Here is a 25,138-nt window from a genome sequence, read left to right as displayed (position 1 = left end):
GGTAGAATCCGGTGGTGCGAGATTCACAGACAATGGGGTGGGAGGCCTCATCAGGTTCACACCTCCCACTGCTGGCACCTTTCCCTGCCATCGCAGGAAGTATAAAACCTGTGCCCAACCACTCCCCTCATCTCCATCCAAGACCCCAAGGGATCCTTCCACATCCGTCAGACATTTACCTGTACCTCTACCAATGTCATCTACTTCATCCGTTGCACCCGGTGTGGTCTGCCCCACATCAGGGAGACAGGACACCTTCTTGTGGATCATTTCAGAGAACATCTCTGGGACACCCGCACCCACCAACCCAACCATCCCGTGGGTGAACACTTCAACTCCCCTCCCACTCCGTCAAGGACATGCAGGGCCTGGGCCTCCTCCACTGCCAAACCATTATCAAGCAATGCCTGGAGGAAGAATGCCTCATATTCTGCCTTGGGACCCTGCAACCACATGGGATAAATGTGGACTTCAACAGCTTCCTCACTTCCCCTCTCCCCACATTATCCCAGTCCCAAACCTCCAACTCAGCACCACCCTCTGGACCAGTGCATCACTCCTCCCTGTGACCAATCACCTTCTCCCTCACTTTTATCCACCTATCACTTTCTGAGCTACCTTCCCCAAAACCCCACCCCTCCCATTTATCTCTCAGTCCTGACCTACAAGCCTCATTCCTGATGAAGGGCTTATGCCCGAAACGTTAATTCTCCTGCTCCTTGAATGCTGCCTGATCTGCTGTGCTTTTCCAGCATCACACTCTTGACTCTGATCTCCAGCATCCGCAGTCCTCATTTTCTCCTACCAAAAAATGAGTCAGTTTTGATGGATAAACACACAGGTAGGAACTCTATCACTTACTCATTATGCTGCTGCTTAAAACACATTCCCCAAGTAGGTCTGGGTAATTAGTCACCCTTTCATACACAATGTCATATTATAAAACATAGAATTCATTCTCATTCACTGACAACAGAATAAATCGGACCATGGTTAGGTCTAGCTAAGTTTGGCTTTTGCTGAAAATTTTTCCACAGAAATTAATTTAAAAGGGACTTACATTAAACCTTGTATTTTACACTGTTGTGTATTCAGGCCCATTAAAAGGGGGGAAAAAAAAGGGAATCTGAAGCAGTGAATAATTAACAAGCTAATGAGCTCAGATTTACAGGTAACCTTCTCAACTGAAAATAAAAAGCAGTTTGCTCAGTTCTTTCAATACCTGATGAACATCTCCCTCCCACTTCGCTGAGCAATCCTTGGCACACTGTCTGATTGTATGCAGCAAAGAGAAAAAGACAGAGCCATGTGGAGCAGGGTGGTTTTGAGAATAGAAATTTGAGAACCAGTAAGGCCTAGTGAACGGTACTGACAGTGATAAAATGTAAGGGCAGTTACAAATTGTTTTTGAAAATGCTAGACTTTCCCATGTTATTATCTATTACATTAAGACTATAAAGGTCAATTAAGTGAATCTGACCGCAATTGCTTATCTTTACATCCCATCAAATCTCACAATGTTGGTGTTGCATTTGTCTCAAAGTGGCACTTCCCTACACATACCCACACTGTTACTCCCATCTCAGTAACATTGTCCGATTCTCTCCCCAACTTAGCTCATCTGCTGCTGAAATCTTCATCCATGCTTTGGATGAATTGACTATTACAACACAAACCGAGTCTGCCTCCCATCTCTCTCATTGTATAAAAACTCAAGGTCATCCAAATCTTAACTACCCATCTCTTAAGTCCTATTCAGTGTGGTAGCTGACCTACAGACAGAGAAGCTTACATTTAAACACATGTCCAAGCATAACAAAACACACTTTGCAGGAATATTATTAAACAAAATATAACACTACGAGATACCAAACAGGTAGGTTTTAAGAAATGTCTTAAAAAGGAGGAAAACAGGGTAGAAAAGAAACATCTAAAACCTGGGGGTCCAGGTAGAATAGTCAGCTGTTTGGATGCACATGTACAAGAGACCAGCATGAATCAAGCACAAATATCTGTTGGTAAGGAGCTTGGAGGAGGCTACAGAGATAGGGTGAGGCAAGACCATAAGAGATTTAAAAAGAAAAATGAGAATTTTTAAAATCAAAACATTGCTTGACCAAAACCAATGTTGTTTAGTATGTTGAGGGTGCAGGGAAATGCGATTTTCTCAGAATCAAGACATGGGCAGATCTCAAGCTTAGGAGGATCGAATATGGGAGATCAGCTACCTATTGGAATAGTCAAGGTAATGAAGACATGAAAGAGAGCTTCACAAGCAGACGAGTCAAGATGGCCACAAAGTCAAGTACTGTTACAAGGTATTAAAGTAAAAAGGTCAACTCGGAATCAGATATAGACACAGAGATGACATGCAGACTGCCTTAATTTCAGAATGTTGCTATATTGGTGATGGCTCATTTATGAAAATTCTCATTCTTCAATCCTACCATGGTCTTGTTCCTTCCTCGAACCTCATCCAGCCCAGCAATCAACCTTGCCTCTGATCGCATCCATTTACAATTCTTCCCTCTTTTACACTTTCTTTAACACTCGTTTATACAAATATCTTGTGTGGCTCAGTGTGAAATTTTCTGGCAATGCTCCCAAGAGGCATATCAGGACATTTTATTATATTATAAGTTGCTATATGAATGTAAATTATGGAAGGCTTGCCTTCAATATGATTGAAGGAATCATCCTGCAAAAGACACAAATATCTCATTTAGGGCACATACAAGGACTAGAGTTGCAGCCCCATATTATACCATCATTCAAGTAAATATAGGATACGTAGGCCTACCTTTTGCAAATGCTCAGACTATTAACTAAAATATTGAACAAAGAATAAACACAGCATGGATGAACACCTCAATACATTAGTTCAGGTGTTAGCTGATTGACAAAGCAATTGTACTTTCAGATATTTTTATGGTACGAGGCAGGGATATGACAGTTTCACTTTGTAAATTGTGACATGATATAATCTCATAAAGTACTCATGGTTTGTCATTGTTAGCCAGCATAAAGAGAACTGTTACTTAAAGTCCATTCATAAAGCTGTTCCAAATTGATGTGCTTTAATCAACTGCCAAGTCCCATTTATTTGAAAGCAACAGAGATTAGTGCGTCAGTAATACATGGATCTGGTTTCATTTCCAGATTATGTAGAATACCTCTGTGGTACTCTTGTTAAATCGAATATTGAGTGCAACTCAACTCCCCATGCCTAATGTTTTCAGATGCCATTGAATTTGTTTCCTTGCTGTTCATGCTTAACAGAGAACATTGGCTGGAGGAAAAATGGAAAGGTTTTCAATGTGCTGCAATTCAGAGGGACAAAACTTGCTGCATTTTTAAAAATACTACCCCATTTTCCATAGCTCTGCCTATCTAATACTGGAGCCAACAGAATGAACTGTTTGGCTGCTAATTTTGCCTATACATTAAAAGTTACTGTAAATAAATACAAAGGAATTGTAAATGATTGCCAGAAAAAGATAAATGCTAAAGGCAGTTGTATATATCAAGTTACAGGTCAATGATGGACATTTTCTTGCATGAAAGAAAACATATTACAGCCTTGCATCACAAACAATGTATGACAACATGAAGTGTAACAGAAATATGTTGGATGCAAGACTATATAATGGACTATATTAAAGTCACTTGCCCCGGGGCTGCATTCCAACAGCAAGGAAAAGGTACCAAACACTAAATACTATGCAGGGCACATTCAGAACAGAAATTGAGCAGATGAGCTGGAAATTATTCCTCCAACTTTAATTGATATTCCAAAGTGGTATCTATAGAAATCTCAATAAATGCAAATATTTGCTTTCTTGTATGAGACTTTCCCACAAGAACAGTTTGAAAGTTCATGTTCCAACCTGCAGTATGTTTCTCCAAAAGAAAAATTCACTCATAAATAACCTTGCAAGCTGACTCACTTCTGGATTTTGCATCAAGTTAGTCAATGCTAAAAGATTAGAAGGCTACTTTAAAGATTAGTTCAATCACTTTGTGAAGTGTAATTTATTGCACTGTTGTGATTTGCTTGAAAATGACAAAAGGTCACTTTCATTAAAACAAAAACTTGGTTTTTGGTGAGAAGTGGCAGAACAGGCGACTTGTTTTACAGTCCAAAAGATACAATGGAATATTTTGAACTAATTTGTTTTACCACATCAAATGCTCACAACTAGTTTGTAACAGATGTGACAAACACATTGGTTATGAAGACTGCCCATGAAGAATTTGTAAACCATGTTTCATTTGTGCTCACATTTCATCTATTTTCAGAAACAAAACACAGCTTCAACAGTCAGTCAGTCATTTCAACCACACCTCCTTAAAGGCAGATTGCTGCTGATAGTTCTGACAGATCCTCATCTCTGAACTAGACCTGACATCACAGAACAAACTTGTATATCCACTAATTAGAATAAAGGCATATATCTACTAAACATGTCACTGAAGATAATCTCACTGCTGTATTTTGCATTTTTGTAACTTGTGAAATTATGTTATTGGAATACAGCTGTAATTTCATATTCCTGCTCCTTGGTGAGATGAATTAGAAACAGAAGCTAAGTTGCTGTGGTTTTTAAATGGGCTGTTCATGAATCCAGAGCAACTACCATTCCAGGTCATATCTCCCAGGCAGGCAAAAAAAATGGTTTTAAATCCTTTTACAGCTTCACGCCTGCCTTTCGCTATAATCTCCACCAGATCCCACACCTTCAAGATATCCAACAGATAAATGAATTCAGGTTTGCAATGACTCTTAAGTCATGCCATCCTCAAAACATTAGCTTTGTTTCTCTGTCCACAGATGTTGTCTAACTTGTTGCGTTTCTCTAGCATTGCACGTGTTGGTTTCAGATTTCCAGTATCTGCAGTATTTTGATTTATAACAATCACTCCACCATTTCTCACTATACTTTCAAGTACTCAGGCCTTAAGCTTTGGAAATTCCTCTCCCAAGTTGTTTTATCTCCCAATATTGTTTTCCTCCTTTAAATATTCTCCATTAAAGCAGTGTCTCTGGTCAAGCTTTTGACTATCTGACCCCCAGTGAGGGATTTTGATTTATTAAACCTTCCCCGTGAATCACCTTGGGAGACTTTTAGAATGTTATCAACTGAATACAAATAAAAGTTATTCTTTCTTTCTTTAGCTGCAGCTAAACAACTACCAATAGCACTCCCATCTGCATTTTAAGTAATTTTCCTGAACCCTCTTTGTTAGTTAGCCTTAATTGTTCATGCTATACAATGTCTCCATGGATCTCTTACTCAGTATTTGCTGTCTTCAAAAGTTATTCCAAAAAAAAATGAGAGGAAAAATACTTGGGGTGGTGAGGCGGTGGGAGGGGTGGGGGAATAGGAGGTATTAGTCTTGGGGAGAACTTTCCCACTCTCCAAATTGTGGTAATATAAAACAAAGAACTGCAGATGCTGGGGACTGGAAACAAAAGCAGAAATTGCTGACAAAACTCCAAAGTCTGGCAACATCTGTCAGCAGGGAGCAGAGTTAAGGTTTTGTGTCCAATTGACACTTCATCAGAACTGATAGCAGCTGGAAAATAAAAGGTGGTATTTATGCTGAAGGTGAAGCTTGGGTGGTTGGGGGATGGGGAGGATGTAGCATGGGGAGGTGTGATGAGACAATTAGATGAAGATGGAACCCCAGAGGGAGAGTCCCGGATACAAAAGGGGTAGGCAGACAAGGCAATTAGTGACATTACATCATGACAGGAGGCAAGCTGAAAAAGTCAGAGAGCTAAGAATAGGAGAGAATGAGTAGACCACACTGATAGCAATCCATGTCATGCGGTAATAGGACCAAGAATGGGTTAGAACAGGTTAGTGAGTGGAATATTATACATGCCACCTTCACCCCAAACAAAAGCACGGCCAATAGGAAGCTGTAAAATCTAGTATCTGGGTTGACTCATGAACTACTATTTCCAGAACCTTCTGCATCAGGCACAAAAGCTCCATCCCTTCTCTTCCAAGGGAACCCTGCTTCTCTGATCAATGAAAAGCAAATTCAGGAAGAAGGATCAAGACTTCTTAGTCGTGGCAGACACAGGAATAAAATATAATGTAACAGAATGCATTAAACGAGTGGATAAATTACATGAACCGAAATTATTCTGCAGAATCATCTCTCTCTGAAAAAAATGAATGCTTACGTCTGACTTCCATATGTCATGTAAACATCCAGAACACCAGAATTAATTTCAAGCTCTCTTGTGTTTTCACAGAGACTGGTTCTAAGCATAAATAAGCAGTCATGTGGGATGGGGGCTAGAAATATTGGATGAGCTTTGAGATGCTGGAGTATTAAGAACACAGAACAGCTTCAGATATAAAGATTAGGAAGACCAGATCTCTAATCTGTAATAAATTAGCGAATCTCAACCAATGTCACTGTGGCAGGGCCAAAAGCAGCTTCAGTATTATCTAAGTAAGAAAAAGAAATCCCAGACCAGTCTCCCTCTTTTGTTCAAATACTCCCTCTGGGCCCATCTAGAGACGTGCATGCTGGACTTGTGCCAACCAATAAGCAAAAATGATCACTCACTGTTAATGATGGAATTATATTCACTCTTCAGAGCAACACTGGAGATGAAAAATTTTGATGGGGATAAGAACAGTTGCTTGTTAACACATTACTCAGCCTTGAGATGTGGGTATTGCTCTAAGGCCAACTTTTCGAATCCATTCCAGAATGCAAGACTGTGATACATAGATTTTTAATCACTGAGGGAATCAAGGGTTATTAGAAAAAGGTAGGAAAATGGAGTTGAGGATTATCAAATAAGCATGATCTCATTGAATGGTAGAGCAGATTCCATGAGCTTGAATGGTCTACTTCTGCTCCCTTGTCTTATTTTATCTTAATTCCAAGTACGAATCTCTCCAATTGGATTCCCACCAAATCAGAGTACCGACACAGCTCTTACCAAACCCGCAAGTCATATCCTAGGCGATAGGAAGGTAAACTTTCCCTTTATGATCCATCTCTAGTCTTTGGCACAGTTGACCACAGCATGCTCCAACATCTCCTTCCAATCCCTTGCAATAACTTATCGCTTCCTGCTCCTCACCATTACCTATGTTGTCCCCCAAGAATCTTTCTGCTTTCCTATTTCTCACCTATACACTGGCCTCAGTGTTCTCATCTGAAAAATACAGGAAGTTAGTTTCATATTTAAATTAATGACACGCCACAATCTCTCTCACCTCCCCCATATCAAACTCTGACATCTAATGTTGGACACACATATCCCCACCATTAGTTTACAGAAAAGCTGAAGCAACTGTTTTCAGTTCCCACTCCAAACTTCCTTGCTACTATCCCCATATCTATCCCTTGCAACAGCCCAAGATTAAAATCAGTCTGCCTGCAATTTTGGTTAAAAATCACACAACACCAGGTTATAGTCCAACAGGTTTAATTGGAAGCACACTAGCTTTCGGAGCGACGCTCCTTCATCAGGTGATTGTGTCGCTCCGAAAGCTAGTGTGCTTCCCATTAAACCTGTTGGACTATAACCTGGTGTTGTGTGATTTTTAACTTTGTATACCCCAGTCCAACACCAGCAATTCAAATCATGCAATTTTGGTGACACATTTAATGGTGAATTAAGCCTCAGGCCTAATTATTATATCACCATTTTGCCTCTATAATTTGTCCCAATTCTGCCCCTGATTTCATCAGGTGAGTGGAGACACTCATTCATGTCTTTGGTATCCCTAGTCTCAACCATTCCAGTGCAGTCCTGGCAAGCCTCCTGCAAACTGGAGAAGTAATCTGAAACAGCATTAACTGTGTTTTAACCCAGACCAACTCCTATTCAGCAAACACTTTTATATTCACTGACCTACACCAAACACTTGATCAAGCGACATTATGACATAAAAATTCTCATTCTTGTTCTCAAATCTCTTCACAGCTGGAGCCATTCTCTGCCAGCCTTATAACCCTCAGAGATGGAGACACTAATTGAGTCTTGTCTCTTAAGATTCCAGAGTTTAGAAATCACTCCACCACTGGTGACCACACTTGCAGTTGCCTGCATGAAGCTCAAGAATACCTTACCTATACTTTCTACCCCACTTTCTTAAGTCCTTAAAAGTTCTTCTTTGACTAAGCTTTTTATCTCCCACACCCCCCAAATTTTGAGGTGACTGACTATTTTTGTTTATTTTCCAATGCTTCTGTGAATCACCTTGGGTTAGAAAAAGCCCTACATTAATTATAAATTGTTTTGGACCTTCATTTGAAGCACGAGTCTGTATTTTTAGCTATTTCGTAGGTATTGTCATTTATGACTCAAACACATGGATGTGTCCACAGCCCGAACAGATAAGGGTGACAGATTTCTCGCCCCATTAGTGAACCAGTTGGGTTTTGATGACAATTTAAGCTTCATAAGCACCTTAACTGGTAAATTTCATTGAACTGAATCCTAAGACTTAAACTGCCAAGATAGAACTTGAACACATACTCTAGATTACTTACTTTCTAGAAAAGGAAAAAAACAAAAAAACAAAATCATAAAGAACTGGAACTTTGACAAAGACATCATAACCATCTCAGTTCATAAAACCTGTTGAACATCTACTTGACGACTGGGAAATTTGCTCAGGTATGTTCTGTTCGCACAAAGCAGGACACAAACCTGGCTAGAATACCCTCCATCAGCAAAATGGTGGAAGAGGTCATCAGCATTGCTACTAAATAGCACTGTCAAAGGAATAACTTGCTCAGTGACAGAGTTTGGGTTCCGTCAAAATACTCAACTCCTGACCTCATTACAGAATTTGTTCAAATAAGGATAAAAGAGCTGAATTCCAGACAGAAGATGAGAGTGACAGTGCTTGATATCAAGGCCACATTTGACAGAGAGTATGGCATCAAGCAGCTCTAGAACAGTAAGAGTGGGTCAGAGGTGAGGAATTCTGTAGCAGGTAGTTTGCTTCCTGCCTCAGCGCTGCATGTCCACATTTTAAGTCAGGAGTGTGATGGAATGCTCATCATGAGGCTGGATGGTGCGGCTCCAACAACACACAAAGCTTGATACCATCCAGAACAAAGAAATTCACTTGACAGGCACCTCGTCTGCGACATGTACTCCCTACGAGACTGTCACACAATGATAACAATGTTTATCACCTATAAGGTGCACTGCAATAACTCACTAAACCGCCTATGACAGCTCCTTCAAAATCTGCAACCTCAGCCATCTGGGGAACAAGGGCATCAGGTACGTGGGAAAACCACCACTTGCAAGCTCCACTCCAAATCATACACGATCCTGACTTGGAAACATCACAATTTCTTCACTTTGGTTGGGTCTAAATCCTAGAACTCCCTTCCTAACAGCGACATAGGTGCTCCTATATCCCCAAGGACTGCAATGGTTCAAGGCTGCAGCTTACCACAACCTTTTCCAGAGCAAGTAAGGATGTGTAATAAAAGCTGGCCTGGCCCATGATACCCACTTCCTATGAACAAATACTTATATTTAAATTAATATGCTGTGTATTATATTATTCAAACATTAAGAGCTAAATCTTTTATTGGTCATGTGATAGATTGCTCATAACTCCATGAGGGAGAAATCACAATATTCAGTAATGGAAGGTGTGTGATATTAAAAAAACATTTATTTTAGGAGTGATATGTTGGTCTTGGTAAGAGCGTATGAGGGGATTTAAATGAACAACCCAAGAGTCTTTCTAGAGTCTTGATTTTGTTAAAACTCGTATGAGAGACAATCTTCCTGAAATTATAAATGTAAATTTGCTTGTATGGTCAGAATTTTACATTTGGACAAAAAGAGTAATCATTGAGGAGATTTCAATAGGTGGAAAAAAATAGTTTGGATTTTGTTTCTGTTCATGGAATTTTCACTGGACGTAAGGAACAGTTTCACCTACAGAAAAGAATTAGTTTAGAGCAGTAAGGAGAAAGGTTACCTCAGGGTAAGTTTGAAAGTTCCAGACCATAAGTGTTTGGTTAGAACTCTCAAATCATTATTTGAAGTTGAGAACATCTTGGCTTTAATTATTCACATAACTGAGCAGCAGTAATCAAACTCTTAAAGCTGGAAATTGAAAGCAACTGTTAAGTCAAACCTATAGCTGTGATAGAGAAGTATATCTCTGGTGTATTCAAGTACTCTGAAATGGTGATGTTGGGACATATGGAATTGTATTTTTGCTGCGTTTCAAATTCTTTCAAATTCTGTTATATGTTAATAGCCTAGTCTGTTATACTTTATTTTCATTTCTTTTGCATAATAAATCATTATTGTTAAAACCAAACCAACAACTGCGAGCTTGTGTTTCAACGAAGGACCGTCTCAGTAATTTTTTTAAAAGTACAATCCATCGACAGATCTCAGCCTAGAATTTGACTTGTCCGGTAGTAACATCAGCAGGGATCATAACATATAACATTCATGTTTCTTTCATATCAAAAGATAGATGCAAGTCTGTTGTACATGTATGTTGTGACTCACAGTAGAAATTTCTCCTTCATTCTGTGCATTGCAAAAAAAATCTCAATTCTCCATGCTTTCAAAACTTGGTGTTCCAACATTTGATATGATTTATGATTGGATGATATTTGCTGAATGGTCACAAGTGTGCAAAGAATAACACTGATAACTAATTTAGAACGTGATAACGACAATTTTAGCAGTGTGTTTGAAAGAGGTGAGGGAGAAGAGTCTCAAGTCAATATCCCTGTGTAGACCCTAATGATCACAAGTGCACACAATAAACCTATTCCTATTTGGATAGGTAGAGTTTGAAGAAGTTGGTGAGATAAGTCTTCAGCTGATGCATGTTACATCTTTCTCTAACTGCACCAAGATATATATGATGTTGAAACAGACAGGTCAGGGAAAACACAATATTCAAAGAAACTGAAAAAGTGTAAGATGTGAAACCTCTGAGTCTCCTCCACTATTCAATAAAATCATGAACTCTCAAATCAACTCCATTTTCCCAAAAATCTATGAAGTACAATCTTAAATATACTCACAATGAATAGCCACAACCTTCAAATTCATAATCCCCGAGTGAAGAATTCCTCCTTATCTCAGAGCTTAGTGACTAATTGCTTACCTGGAAACTATGATCCCCAAGTTCAGAATCTCTAGTCAAGGAAATAGCTTCCGAACCTCTACCTGTCCGTCCCTCAGAACTGTTTATGAAATTACCCTTTATTGTTCTAAACTCCTGAAAATATGGGCCCATTCTATTCAATCTCACAGCACAGCTCTCTCATCCTAGAAAACAATCTAATGATCTAGCATCACTGTGAATCAATATTCACTGAACTTATGAACTCAGCAACTCAGTTCAGTTTTAGTGGTCCCATGTATTCCCAAATAGTGTTGCCTTGGGGTCACTGCTCTCTCAAAGATCTTTCTTGCGCTCCATGAGAAACTTGGCTTCGAGAATGACACCCATTCTCCTATTTATGCACATTTTTAATATGTAGAGGATATGTTTACTATATTTTAATCTACAGTAATCTGTAAAGGATTTCCTTACATGTCTTAATGATACCATCCAGAACAAAGAAATTCACTTGACAGGCACCTCATATGCGACATGTACTCCCTACGACATGTCCTGAAGAGTGCCCAATCTACCTCCAAATATCTTGGAAGGGTAAGGTACATCAAAAATTTAAGTAACAGATGAGTCTAACTGTCTCACATGCAAGTATGCAGAAGCAACACAAGTGATGTTTACCACTAACCGGCTACGAGATTTACCATCTGTCTATCATACAAATGAGAAATATGGCTATCCTATCAGAGCAATGCTGGACTGTACAGCCAAAAGGATGGCAGATTGTATTGAGGATTCTCAAATGAGCCACAACGTCACTGAATGGCACAGCAGACACAATGGGCTGAATGACCTACTTCTGTTCCTATATCTTATGGTCTATCAGCAAATTGTTTGGTTGCTGTGCAACAAGCAAGGTTCTGATAGTATCCAACCAGCCCAAGGGTGCAAACTCAAGTGTTCCAATATTAGACGTTATTGCACAATGGAATAATATTTACTAAATAATCTTGAGTGTCCAAATACTTACATTGACAACCAATTTAGAAGTAGACGAAAGTGAGGACTGCAGATGCTGGAGATCAGAGTCTAGATTAGAGTGGTGTTGGAAAAGCACAGCAGGTCAGGCAGCATCCGAGGAGCAGGAAAATCGACGTTTTGGGCAAAAGCCATTTGGAAGTGTCAGTCATGCTGACCCAGAGAGAGTGGTGAGCCTGTGGAATTCGCTACCACAGAATGTGGTCGAGGTCAAAACATTGAATGTTTTCAAGAAGGAGTTAGCTGCAGTTTTTAGGGTGAAAGAATTCAAAGGGTATGGGAAGAAAGCAGCAACAGAGTTTGATGACGCAAGAAAGATCTTTGAGAGAGCATCAAACAGAGTTTGATGATCAGCCATAATCAAATTGAATGACAGAACAGGTTTGGACAACAAAATCGCCTATTCTGCTCCTATTTACTTACAGATACCATTAGTAATACATTGGTGAGTCAGCCTGTTTTTTCCTTCTTCCACTGATATGATCAGTGTGAGTTACATTATCTTATCTGGCAGACCAACTTAAGCTTGACTGGTATTTGACTGTGTGAAGAATTAGGAGAGGGACGCAGATTAATGATAAAATTAAAGATTTGTGCTCCTGATAGGAAAACAGAGATGCTGGCTCTTCTAACATCGCAGATGGTATTGCTTTCAGTATTATCATGTTGCTTTAAAGTCTATACAGAGTTCACAAAATACATGCCCAAGCAACATACTGAAATGAGACAGTGCAATAATAAACAAAACATCAATCTCTCTTGCATCTGGCTGATTATTCGAGCAGATGTCAACCTGAAATATTCTCACTCTCTTTCCACAAACACCACCCTATTCTGCTCTGGACTTCAGGCATTTTTTATTTCAATTATTCCAATACTCTCATCAATCTCTGAATGCCACAAGAAAAACAAAAAACTGCCACTTGCATTTGACTCCATCATAATCTCATCACCTTGTCACATATATCACAGAATCAAAGAATCCCTACAGTGCAATGGCAGGCCATTTGGCCCATCAAGTCTGCACCAATCCTCCGAACAGCATCCCACTCAGACCTAGTCCCCTACCTTATCCCCATAACCCTGCATTTCTCATGGCTAACTCACCTAGCCTGCACATCCATAAAACCATAAGACAAAGGAGCAGAAATTAGGCCATTCAGCTAATTGAGTCTGTTCTGCTATTCAATCACAGTTGATTAGTTTCTCAACCCCATTCTCCCAGTAACCCTTGATACTCAAGAACCCATGCTAAACCATAGTGTTAGGTGCATTAGTCAGGGGTAAATGTAGGGTACGAGTCTGGGTGGGTTACTGTTCGGAGGGTCAGTGTGGACTTGTTCCATACAGTAGGGAATCTAAGCTGAAAATGTGTTGCTGGAAAAGCACAGCAGGTCAGGCAGCATCCAGGTTCCTGAAGAAGGGCTTATGCCCGAAACGCCGATTCTCCTGTTCCCTGGAAGCTGCCTGACCTGCTGTGCTTTTCCAGCAACACATTTTCAGCTCTAATCTCCAGCATCTGCAGACCTCACTTTCTCCTCAGTAGGGAATCTAATCTAATCCATCTATCTCAGTCTTAAACATACTCAATGACTTGGCCTCCACAGCTTTCTGTGGCAGTGAATTCCATAAGTTCACCACTCTCTGGCTGAAGTTTATCCTTATCTCCGTTCTAAAAGGTCTTCCCTTTACTCTATGGTTATGCCCTTGGGTCCTAGTCTCTCCTACCAATGGAAGAATCTTCCCAACATCTACCGTCATTCAGTATCCAGTATGTTTCAATTAGATCCCCTTTCATCCTTCTAAACAACAGAGTATAAACCCAAAGTCCTCAAACATTCCTCATACATTAAGCTTTTCAATCCTGAGACCATTTTCCTGAACACGTTCAAGGGCTAGTACATCTTTCGTGAGATACGGGGCCCAAAACTACACACAAAACCCCAAATGTGCTCTGACCAAAACCTTTTAGAGCTTCAGAAGTACATCCCTGCTTTTGTATTTAAGTCTTCTCAAAATAAATGCCATCATTGTATTTGCCTTCCTAACTACTGACTCAACCTGCAAGTTTACTTGAGAGAATTCCAAACTGGAACTCCCAAGTCTCTTTGCACTTCAGACTTCTGAATTTTCTTCCCATTTAGAAAATTGTCCACGCCTCTATTCTTCCCACAAAAGCACATGACCTCACACTTTTCCAAGTTGTACTCCATCTTCCACTGCTTTGCCCTTCTCCTAACCTGTCCAAATCCTTCTGCATGCTCCCTACCTCAATGCTACCTGTCCCCCTAACTATCTTTGCATCATCTGAAAACTTAGTCAGAATGCCCTCAGTTCCTTCATCTAGATTGTTAATGTATAAAAAGTGAAAAGTTGTGGTCCCAACACAGCCTTGCAGAACACCAGCTGCATCCTAAGAAAGATCCTTTCATCCCCACTCTCTGCTTTCTGCCAGACAAAAAAAGCTTCCATCCATGCTAGCATCCTGACTCTGCCACCATGGGCCCTTATCTTACTCAGTAGCCTCCTCTGCAGAACCTTGTCAAAGGCCTTCTTGAATTCCAGATCAATAACCACCATTGGCTCTCCTTGGTCTAACCTGCTCATTACTTCCTCAAAGAAGTCTGGCAGATTTGTCAGGCATGACCTCCCCTTGATGGAACCATGCTGACTTTGCCCTATTTTACTAGGGCAAATACTTCCAAGTATTCGGAAATCTCATTCTTCACAATGGATTCCAGGATCTTAACCACAACCGAGGTTAGGCTAATCAATCTGTATTTTTTCATCTTTTGCCTTTAAGCCCTTTTTAAACAGGGATGTTATGTTAGCGATTTTCCAGTCCTCTGAACACTCCCTGATCCTAGCGATTCCTTAAAGATCACCACTAACGCTTCCACTATCTCTTCATATATCTCCCTTAGAGTTCTGGGGTGTAGTCCATCTGGCCCAGGTTATTTATCCACTTCAGGCCATTTAGTTTCTCTCGTACCTTCTCCTTGTAATGGCCACCAAACTCAGCTCTGCCCCTCACTCTCTTGAATTTTTGGGATATTACTCGTATCTTCCACCGTGAAGTCTGACGCGAAATAATTTTTAAGTTCCTTAACCACTTCCTTGTTCCCCACTACTCTCTCTCCAGTGTCAGTTTCCAGTGGCCAGTGCTCACTTTTGCCTCTCTTTTGCCCTTTATATATCTAAAGAAACTCTCAGGTCTTCCTTTATATTATTGGCTAGTTCACCCTCCTATTTAATCTTTTTCATCATTTTTTTTGTTGCCTTCTGTTGGTCTTTGTAAGCTTCCCAATCCTCTACTTTCCCACTGCCACATTACATACACTCTTTTTTGTTTTTATTCTATCCCTGACTTCCCTAGTCAGCCGTGGTTGCCTCATCCTCCCTGTACCATGCTTCATTTTCCTTGGGATGAATCTCTGTTCTGTCTCCTGAATTACTTCCAGAAACTCCTGCCATTGCCGTTCCACTGTATTTTCTACTGGGCTCCTCTCCCAGTCAATTCTACATAACTCCTCACTCATGCCTCTATAGTTGCCTTTTTTGAGCTGTAATACCATTACCTCTAATGCTATCTTCTCCCTCTAAAATTGCACCGTAAATTCAATTATAAAGGTTCTAAAGGTTCATTCACCTTCAGTTCCCTTATCAAGTTGCCTTATTGCACAACACTAAATCCAGTATTGCCTGTTCCCTAGTGAGCTCCACCACAAGTTGCTCCAAAAAGGCCAATCCACCTAACCTGCACATTTTTGGACTGTGGGAGGAAACCCACAGAGACACAGGAAGACCGTGCAAATTCCACACAGTCACCTGAGTTAGAATTGAGTGTCCTTAGTGCTGTGAGGCAGCAGTGCTAACCACTGGGCCATTATGCTGACTGGAATTTCTCCAGCTTCTTCTACGATGATCTTCCACTGTCTCATTCCAAAACCTAATGAGAATTTTATTCAAACTCTAATCACTTCAGCATTCTTCTCTTGTTTCTTTGCAGCTAGTGTTGCCTTAGCCCTGTACTCAGAATCCCTAGTGTCCAGAGGCCATTTGGAACATCAAGTTGACATCAACCCTTTGATCTGTGGGAGGAAACCAGAGCAACTTGCAGAAACACACAGACACAGGGAGAACGTACAAACTCCAGACAATCAGACACAGTCACCCAAGGCTGAAATCAAACCCAGGTCTCTGCTTATCCAACTCAATTCCAACCTCAGGTGACTGTGTGAAGTTTACATGGTCTTCCTGTGTCTCTGTGGGTTTCCTCCCTGCTACAAGGCAGCAGTGCTAACCACTGTATTTCTCTCAAACCTTTTACCTTGCACACACACTCTCTTCAGAGAACTTCAAATCCACAATTGGTTGCCTATCACATTAGTTTTTTTCCACCCATCACTGCTTCATATTGGGTTTCTTTTTCAACTCTATGTAATACATAGGCAAAGACATTGTCAATGTGCAAATACTTATTGCTGGGTCAGTTCTCGTTCCTTCATTACAAGTGACAAATATGTAGCACTTAACAAATCGTACAAATAGGGCATTTCTGCAGTGATTCATATACTATTCTAAAAGCGGTAGAGCAAGGAACCATGTTTTAAGAATTTAGCAGATCTCAAAATGGTATCAGATCTAGCATATCAATCCGTTCTGGCAAAAATGATATCCCAGATTAGGTCAACATTAATTTCTATATTCAGACATTGAAGGTGTGCTTTGCTGTCAGGAGGTGCAGTGCTTGAGCAAATCAAGGCCCCACCTGTTACCTCAGGTGATGCAAAAACCTCATGTCACTATTTCAACCAGAGGAATTACCAAAATCTATCCACCAAACATCTATCATGTTTGTGGAGTCCTGATAGGCCCTCTCAACTTTTACTTTAAAACAATAGTGAGAAGCTATTAAGTGTGGATAAACAAAGAATTAGGGATCCAAACATAGAAATCACTAAAAGCTGACAACTTTAAAAATAAAGGATGATGAAATGTTAGCCTTCCTTTCCTGAACAAAGAGCAGTGCAGCATAAGAACAGCCATTTTAACCCACCATGCCATTGCCAACACATAATGCATTTCTAAACGGTGCAGTCCATATTCCTCTACAGCCTGCCTATTTATGTGTCTGTCAAGTTGCTTAAATTCTATTCATTCACGGGACAAGGGCAGCACTGGCTAGGCAGCATTTATTGCCCATCCCTAGGGCAATTAAGAGTCAACCACATTGCTGTGGGTCTGGAGTTACATATAGGCCAGATCAGGCAAGAATGGCAGTTTCCTTCCCTGAAGGACATTAGTGAACCATATGGGTTTTTCCAACAATGGATTCATGGTCATCAGTAGATTCTTACTTCCAGATGTTTATTGAATTCAAATTCCACCATCTGCCGTGTCAGGTTTCGAACCCAAGTCCCCAGACCATTTCCTGGGTCTCTGGATTAACAGTCCAGCGATAATATCACTAGGCCACCGCCTTCTGCCTTAAATGTTACTATTGTATCCACCTCCTCTGACAGTGCATTCCAGGCACTTACTATCTTCTTACACCAAAACTGTACATAATATTCCAAATGTGGCCTAAAGTTCCATACAGCTGCAACATCACTGACAATTTTTTACACTGACCAAAAAAGGCAAACATGCCATACACCTTCTTGACCACCTTATCCACTTGTATTGCCACTTTTGGGAAATTATGGATCTATATCCCTAGATACCTCCAAGCGTTCAGCCATTTAGTGTACTCCATTCCTGAATTAGACCTTCCAAAAGAGTCAATAGTATCTGCATTAATAACTACATTCTAATAGCCAGACTTATGTTAGATGATATGAAACTGGGACATGATGGAAGAACGTTCTATTGAAACCCTGCTATACCTTACTCCTGTATTTAGTTTAATGGTTCACAAATAACCACTAGTATACAGTAATGTGTGTCAATCCCTGATTGGTCCCAAGCTCTGAGAAGCTGTTGCACAGAACGGAACTTATGAAACAGGTTTACTGGGCTCATCACACTTACAGGAAGCCTGATATCGGAATTGGAATGGACACAGCACAGCTTTGCAAGGATGCTAGAGACTAAAAAAGGGTTCATGTGCCCAGACTGTATTGATTCCTTTGACAATTTTTTTCTCCCTAATGTTGCTTCCCATTCTCAGGGACCCAGTGAGGAGGCAGGATCCAAATCTACCTCCGAGAACAGGAAACAAACCCACACTGCGGTGTTATTCTGAATCACATACTGGCTACCTGGCCAGATTAAATTGGTACTCCCTTGGAGAACAGAAGCTTGTGTACAGATCTACTTGAAAGTCCTTTAAGATAATTACATTTTGATGGAGGAATAACTGCATCTTATGGGAGAACCCAGAACAAGAGGGAATAACCTGAAAACCAGAGACGGCCATTATTAAACTAAGGTGATGTCAAGAAGCATTCCCTCACATAAAGGGTAGGCCCCAACCTCCCTCCCCCCAAAAAAGCAATTGATGAGTTCCAGTTTAATTAAAAAATGTCAACACTAAGATGGATAGATTCTGGAAGGATAATAAAGGGGAGTCAGGTACAGTTCAATCCTGACTGATGTGAATGACAGAACCAACCTCAGGAGTTGAATGGCCCCTTCCTTTTATGTTGCCTGCGAAATGTTTCAGGAAATCTTGGTGCTGTAATAGGTGCTACATAAATGAAATATAGTCATCCTGTGCCCATGGAACTCAGTCACCACTGGCCATACTGGTTGGATGTCTATATTTGACCAAAACTCCATTCAAGAGGAGCTCCAACATGACTTAATCATGGCACTAATTTCCTTTAAAAGTCTAATTAAGACTCAGCTCATCTTATTTCGATTTTATTTTGGCAATTGAGTTGATGGGGTAACTTTCATTTCATCCACACATAAGCTACAAACAAATCAGGTTGCCTCTCCCTCCATTTACCTGCAGCATGGTGACAACGTGACAGGGGTTCAACAGGTAAATTAAAGTCTTGGTGGCAAATTTGAAGCCAACTTCAATGCCAAAGGTGAGGCACAGGGCGACCAAGAGCAGGTTTTTGCCCAGACTGTCCTGCTTCTCCTGGCACACTCTGCCCAGCTCCTGCTGCCTGATCTTGCGGTACGACACAGCCATCTCCAGTAAGGAAATCGCCACAAAGATGACAGTCTCCACCCATCGCTGGCGGACTGGCAGAAACGCCGCGCATTCGGGTCCCCCGTTACCAGCGAATTTGGGATCCACCCCTCCGTACGCCCAGTCCAGCAACATGCACACGTTGTAACGATACATGCTCCTCTTCACGTCTCGGTCGGAGCAAACAGAAGACGGCGCAAAGACTACAACATTGGTTTCTTGTCGGAACATGAACTTTGCAGGAGGCCTTTCTGTCTGAAGGTCCAGGGAACGGAACAACCGGTGGTTCTCAGGTCCCAGATGGAGCTGAATTTCAAACGCGTCTTCACCCCAATTGAGCTTGCTTCCTCCCCTCTTTACTGTGCAATAAGCAGCATCACCACCAATTTCTAGCTCACTGGGTGCTTTGTGACAAAGTTGCCGAAGCTATTTCCCCTACACAGGAACGATAGCGGCTGAAATGGGAGTAAAATGCGATTGGTTGCAAACCAGTGAGATCCCACCCATTTGGGACATTGACAGGTCACCCTGAGCCAGTCACATTTCAAGAGGTAATGCGTTTTAGTCTTTCTCCCCCCTCTCCCCTTCGAAGAAGGAATTTATTAGCTCCCGCCACTGGGCGTTAGAACAACAAAAGGGAGGAGGGATACTGTTGTTTGTTTGATGGGGGTGTTCCCAGTGTAAAGTAACGTTTTTTTTTGAGGGTTTTTTGTTTGGTTTAACGCGGAGTAAAGGCGAGGAGAGCAAGGCATGAAGCAGCGAGATCAGTCCTGTTTTTGCCAAATGTGCTCATTTCCTTTCAGGCCAAATATAACTGAACGGGTCACTTTACCAGATCCTGGATGTGTTTCTATTCGCTGAACTGTCAGCGCATTCCTCCGCCCCCCTCAAAAGAAATGTTATTTTATTTCAGATAGTTTCCGTGTAAAATAACGTTACAGTAGAAAAACATCGATTGAGGTGCAATCATTAGATTTGAACTAGTTTAGTTAATTTAACCCCATTTTTAAAAATGAGTCCTCATTATGGAGTATCATTAATCACCTTAGTCATTTGAGAGTCGGGGGTGGGTTCGGCAGCTTAATAAACTGCAGAAATAAATGGATTGTTCAATGCTGTAATTTTGTATCAATACATACACGAGGTTTGTGGTTAATATTTGAAGCATTTTAACTGACGTTTTGCTCCCAAATACCTTTTCTAATTTATGATGTGTTTTTTCCATACGCCACACGCCATAACGAGACCACTCAGGCGACCATTCTAACAAAAAATCGTGGAAGTGCACATGTCAAACTGTTCTCCCCCAACGCGCTGGAAACATTCAACAGGTCAGTCAGCATCTATGGAATAAACAGGCAAGTGGAGTAGTGGTGGTTTCGGACTCAGTCCCTTGGTCAGAATTCAGATGTAGATAAACAGCATCCAACCGGGAAAGGGACAAAGGATGAAAGCAAATTCCTTGCAAAATACTCACAGGGAAGACATGAATAAAATGGAATTAAGTTAAATGAATGAAGGTTTTGTAGTGCAAGAATCGATGGGTTCAAGTTCCACGCGCGGACTTCATGGGTCAGGGAGGGTGCGATCATCGTACGGCAAGTCAATTTGAGAATCGACGTTTCAGGCATAAGCCCTTCTTCAGGCTTATGCTCCTCGGATGCTGACTGACTGGCTGTGCTTATCCAGCACCACACTTTCCGACTTCAGCATCTGCAATCCTCACTTTCTCCCAAATTAATTTGAGTACTAACTTGTTACTCCTTCCAAAGTATCAAGAGCAAATAAGGGTAAGAAACTCCCTGGAACAGCTTTGACGACACGACTGCTGATTCAGAAACCCACCCAGTCTATTTTGGATGGAGTGGGCCATCAATATACAATGGGAGTTGACATTATCCTGACCATTTTCTGGCTCACTGGAAACCTTGTAACAAAATTGCCAAAGCAATTTTTTGCATTGAACTAATTTCTTTTGCCTGGTATGAAAGATGGCAACAGACAATTTGTTTAAAAATGGGACAATACTGAAAGGCAGTAAGATGTGTGAATTTCACACATCGGCTGGGAGGTACCCTCAGCTATGTCCATCTTTATTATGTACTTGCCAAAGACTTAGTGCTGTCTGTAATCCACATTTCAAAATCATCTTAACATATTGCTTATGTCCAATTTTTGAAAGGATTAAGATGCATATTGTGGTCATGACATTAGCAAAGCATCTTGGCTCAATCTGTTGGTTTATCCAACCACTGCACTATCTGAAAGACTTGATGTACTGGTGAGCCTAGATTTAGCTACTATTTTGATTGGTTCCTCAGCTTTGACCTGTGCCTAGCAGCATGTCACAGTCACATCTACATGTGAACATGCACTGACCCTGTTATGCAGAAGAATCTGGTCTTTAATTGTCTCAGAACCACATTGCATTGCCAAGACTTATGTTATGGTTGGTGTGCTCCAACCACTTCATACTTTTAAAAAATGAAGGTATTTTCCACTCAACAAAATAAATTCTGGGAATTTGAAAATCAGGACCCCCTTGAATAACCCAAACAGTGACAGACCTGAGCCCCTCATTGTCATGATAATTAAGGAATTCCAACATTGCTCTATGTTTTACATGATGGGTAGAAGAAGGGAAACTAAGGAAACAAGGAACAACATCTCCACAAAGTGCACCTCTCCAGAAATGAGCTTGTCTAATGCCTGAGTGATTTTCCACTGTGGATAAGGGAGTGCTTCAAATGTCCAGCTCACCAGACTGATGAATTAACATGCCACTGTCAGCAGAGCACAAGTTCTTACACTTGAGGCAATAGATGAGACCAAAAATGAATTCTAAATAGAACTGGAGCAATTCATAACCAAAACTCGAACAGGTGAGAAACTGATCAGAGATTTCAATGTCAAAGTCAGAAATGTCACACATCACTGAAAGGGTGTGATAGGCAAGGAAGGAATCATAGAGTCAGAGATGGGAGGCAGGAAAGCAAGCTCCTTTTCCTGGCAGTCATGGACATGAGGAAGGGGCATAGTGAATAATTTGAACTGTCCTTTTTTGTCCATAGTAGGGATTTCTTAAAAATGTCATGTTTTCTCTTAAAAATAAGCAGTGATGCGTTTCTCCAAATCTTGTCTGTGGAGTCCAATTTAAAATGACCCACAATAAATTCTATCAGATGAAAACAAAGTAGGGTGTATTTATACATTCAAAATTTGGAGGAATGCTTCACAACATATATTCACTCAAATATATATCCAAGAAAGCAAAGAGAAAGGAAAGGAGAATAGTTACGAATTACAAATTACTTAGAATCCTATATTGAGATAGAAAAATTAGTTCACATTAATTAGCAAGATCAGTAAATCAATATCCAGTTATGATTCTTTTAGTTGGCTGTGCACAGATCTCTTTTGTGCCAGTTCAGATATAATGAAATTGCTGTAGGTGTAAGCTGGAGATTGGTTCATTTCATAGGTGAAAAACACAACTTCCATTCTATAAATAAGACTTCTGTGATAAATTAAGATACCTGAAACTTCCGACTGTGATGTGTACTGTTCTGTTGTGACAAGCAGACTGAAAAACAAAAGCTAGCTCTGTGTCATTAAAAGTGATTCAAATAAACCAGGAGTTTCAATCATGTGACTGGACTTTGAATGAAGATACTCAGTTAATATTGTTTATGTTCCCTCATCAGAAACCCTTGCATTAAGGGTAGGTAACTGTGGAGACATTTGCACTGACTCAACTAATGATGCTTCTTGATTGTTTCCTTTGTTCAGAACTAGCCAAAGCAGAGATTTTTTTTTCTCGTGGTCCTTTGTGTTGGCTTAGCTGAAATGTTTATACAATGCAAGAAGTGTCATGTCCTCGGAAAATGTTGTGAGCTTTTGTCCTTTGGTTGCTTCTGGTCAGAACTTCCTAGAAACTGTAACCAATTGCCATCACGTCATCAGTGCATTCATGTTGTCAGTCAACAAAAAGTCAATATTTAAGAAAGTTGAACTAAGAGGATGTAGCTTAAACAAAATATTTTACGCTGTCTTTGTTCCTGCTGTCTGGATAGCAAACTGACAAAATATCTGGAACATAATCCTGTCATAACCAACAACCTGTTCCTCATGGCACAACCTCATAAAAACACTGCCACTTGAGTATGTTATCATTTGAGCAAGGGATTGCACACATGTCCAATACCTGCAAATGGCAGCTACTGATGACTGCTGGACTGACCACCACTGTATCCAATCACCAATTTATTCAATCTACCACTTTCATCATGCTGGCCCACTAACAGCAGAGATAACTGAAATACTACAACAAGAAAAATAAAATTGAAGTTGTCACCTTAATTGTTAACCTTCAGTTACACATAGTGCTTGCTTGACCACAAGTCCATTAGAGCAAGCACATGTAAAGATGTTCTTGTTCATTCCAGTAAGAAATTTATGACTGGGTGGATAAAATTATCAAGAGATGTAAGTCCCAACCAAGCATAAATATAAAACTTACTGAACTGGAAATTTCTCCATGTCTCAAGGTTTAAGTAGGTCATATAGGCAGCTGAAGGCTGTACATAATGAAACCCATTAGAAAGACCTCAGGAGATCCCAAAATCTTGTGGACACCACCTACATACAAAATCTCTTTACAGTATCAGACCGTCTTTGACCAGACCCTGTTTATAGCCAAACATGGATGGTATCTCATTAGGATAGGGAGGCAGGAGGTGCTGCCTGAAAGAACATGTTCAATAATTCAACTGAAACTCTGACTTAGACCTGAATGTCCTCAATTCCTATCATCAATACCACATCTGACTTGGTCTCCGTGTTATCCCAGTCCAGAGCAAAGTCTAAAAAGTAACCTGATATCCAAAACTAACAACTCCCCTGGAGCAGATGCAATCTCTACTGAAATTCTGAAACATAATGGTGATATAGTTCTGGTCTGTCTAAACAAGCTCATATCCCTCATCTGGGACATAAACATCTCAGGGACACTGTGATCAAGTCTTTAATTCAAGATGGGAGACATTTCAGACTGTAGTAACTACAGAGGACACCCACTGTAACCTGTCACTGCAGAGACCGGAGGCTCTTTCCAGAGTCACACTGCAGACTTTGTCCATCGAGAGGCATCACAGATTATCATTGCTGGGCAAAATCAAAAAAAGGTGCAAGGGACACCAACTGCTGTATGTGACCTTTTTCAAGGTCAGAAGAACCACTGACTCTGTAAGATGTGAAGGCTTTGGAATATTCTGCTCAAATTTAGCTGCCCTCAGAAATTTACAACCAATCTTTGCCTGCTCCACAATGACACAGAAACTATAATGTTCACAAATGGAACCACCACAGACCCTGTTGTTGAGTAAGGGGATTAGGACCTTGTAATGATGTCACAGCTTTGCATATCATTGAGTATACATACAACAGTATGGTGGATTTTGAACATTCTTGACCACTAGGATCATTCTGAAAAACACACTTAAGTGAGACTCTCTGGAAGAAACACAGCAAGCACCTGGAATTGGATACATGATGAAGTTAAATCATTACTGTTACTAAAGTTACTATAAATCAGTGCCTAGTATATCTATGATTACCATGAATAGTCTTGAAGCTGAAGCCTGAAGGTGGTCTTGACTTTACCTCCTCCTTGACCAGTCTGTAAAGAACCCAAACTCATGGTGTGCAAACCACATGGATAAAATAACCATCTCACTGAAAACCAGGGTCAACAAGGTTGTATCATTGCACCAATTCATGTCTCATTTTTCTCATGATAATATTGTACCTCACTTCCAGTAAATTACCCACAGGTGTAAGGATAATCTATAGA

At 40.6% G+C, this 25,138-nt stretch overlaps 1 protein-coding gene across 1 annotated transcript in view; it reads right to left on the bottom strand.

Moving 5' to 3' along the window:
• tmem164 (transmembrane protein 164) overlaps positions 1–19,676 on the bottom strand; it is a 124,280-nt gene extending 104,604 nt beyond the window's left edge. Inside the window, exon 1 of the mRNA XM_087991928.1 lies at positions 19,096–19,676. Within this exon, the coding sequence (XP_087848054.1) occupies positions 19,096–19,518 (423 nt within the window). The 5' untranslated portion in view covers positions 19,519–19,676. The remainder of the gene's footprint in view (positions 1–19,095) is intronic.
• Between the last annotated feature and the right edge of the window lie 5,462 nt (positions 19,677–25,138).

The sequence above is a fragment of the Chiloscyllium plagiosum genome, unplaced genomic scaffold, assembly GCF_037043375.1.
Source record: "Chiloscyllium plagiosum isolate Xiang-an unplaced genomic scaffold, Cpla_swu_hap1 HiC_scaffold_11, whole genome shotgun sequence".
Classification (NCBI taxonomy): Eukaryota; Metazoa; Chordata; class Chondrichthyes; order Orectolobiformes; family Hemiscylliidae; genus Chiloscyllium; species Chiloscyllium plagiosum.
Note: the sequence above shows the minus strand (reverse complement) of the source record. Positions and strands in the feature narration are given on the sequence as shown.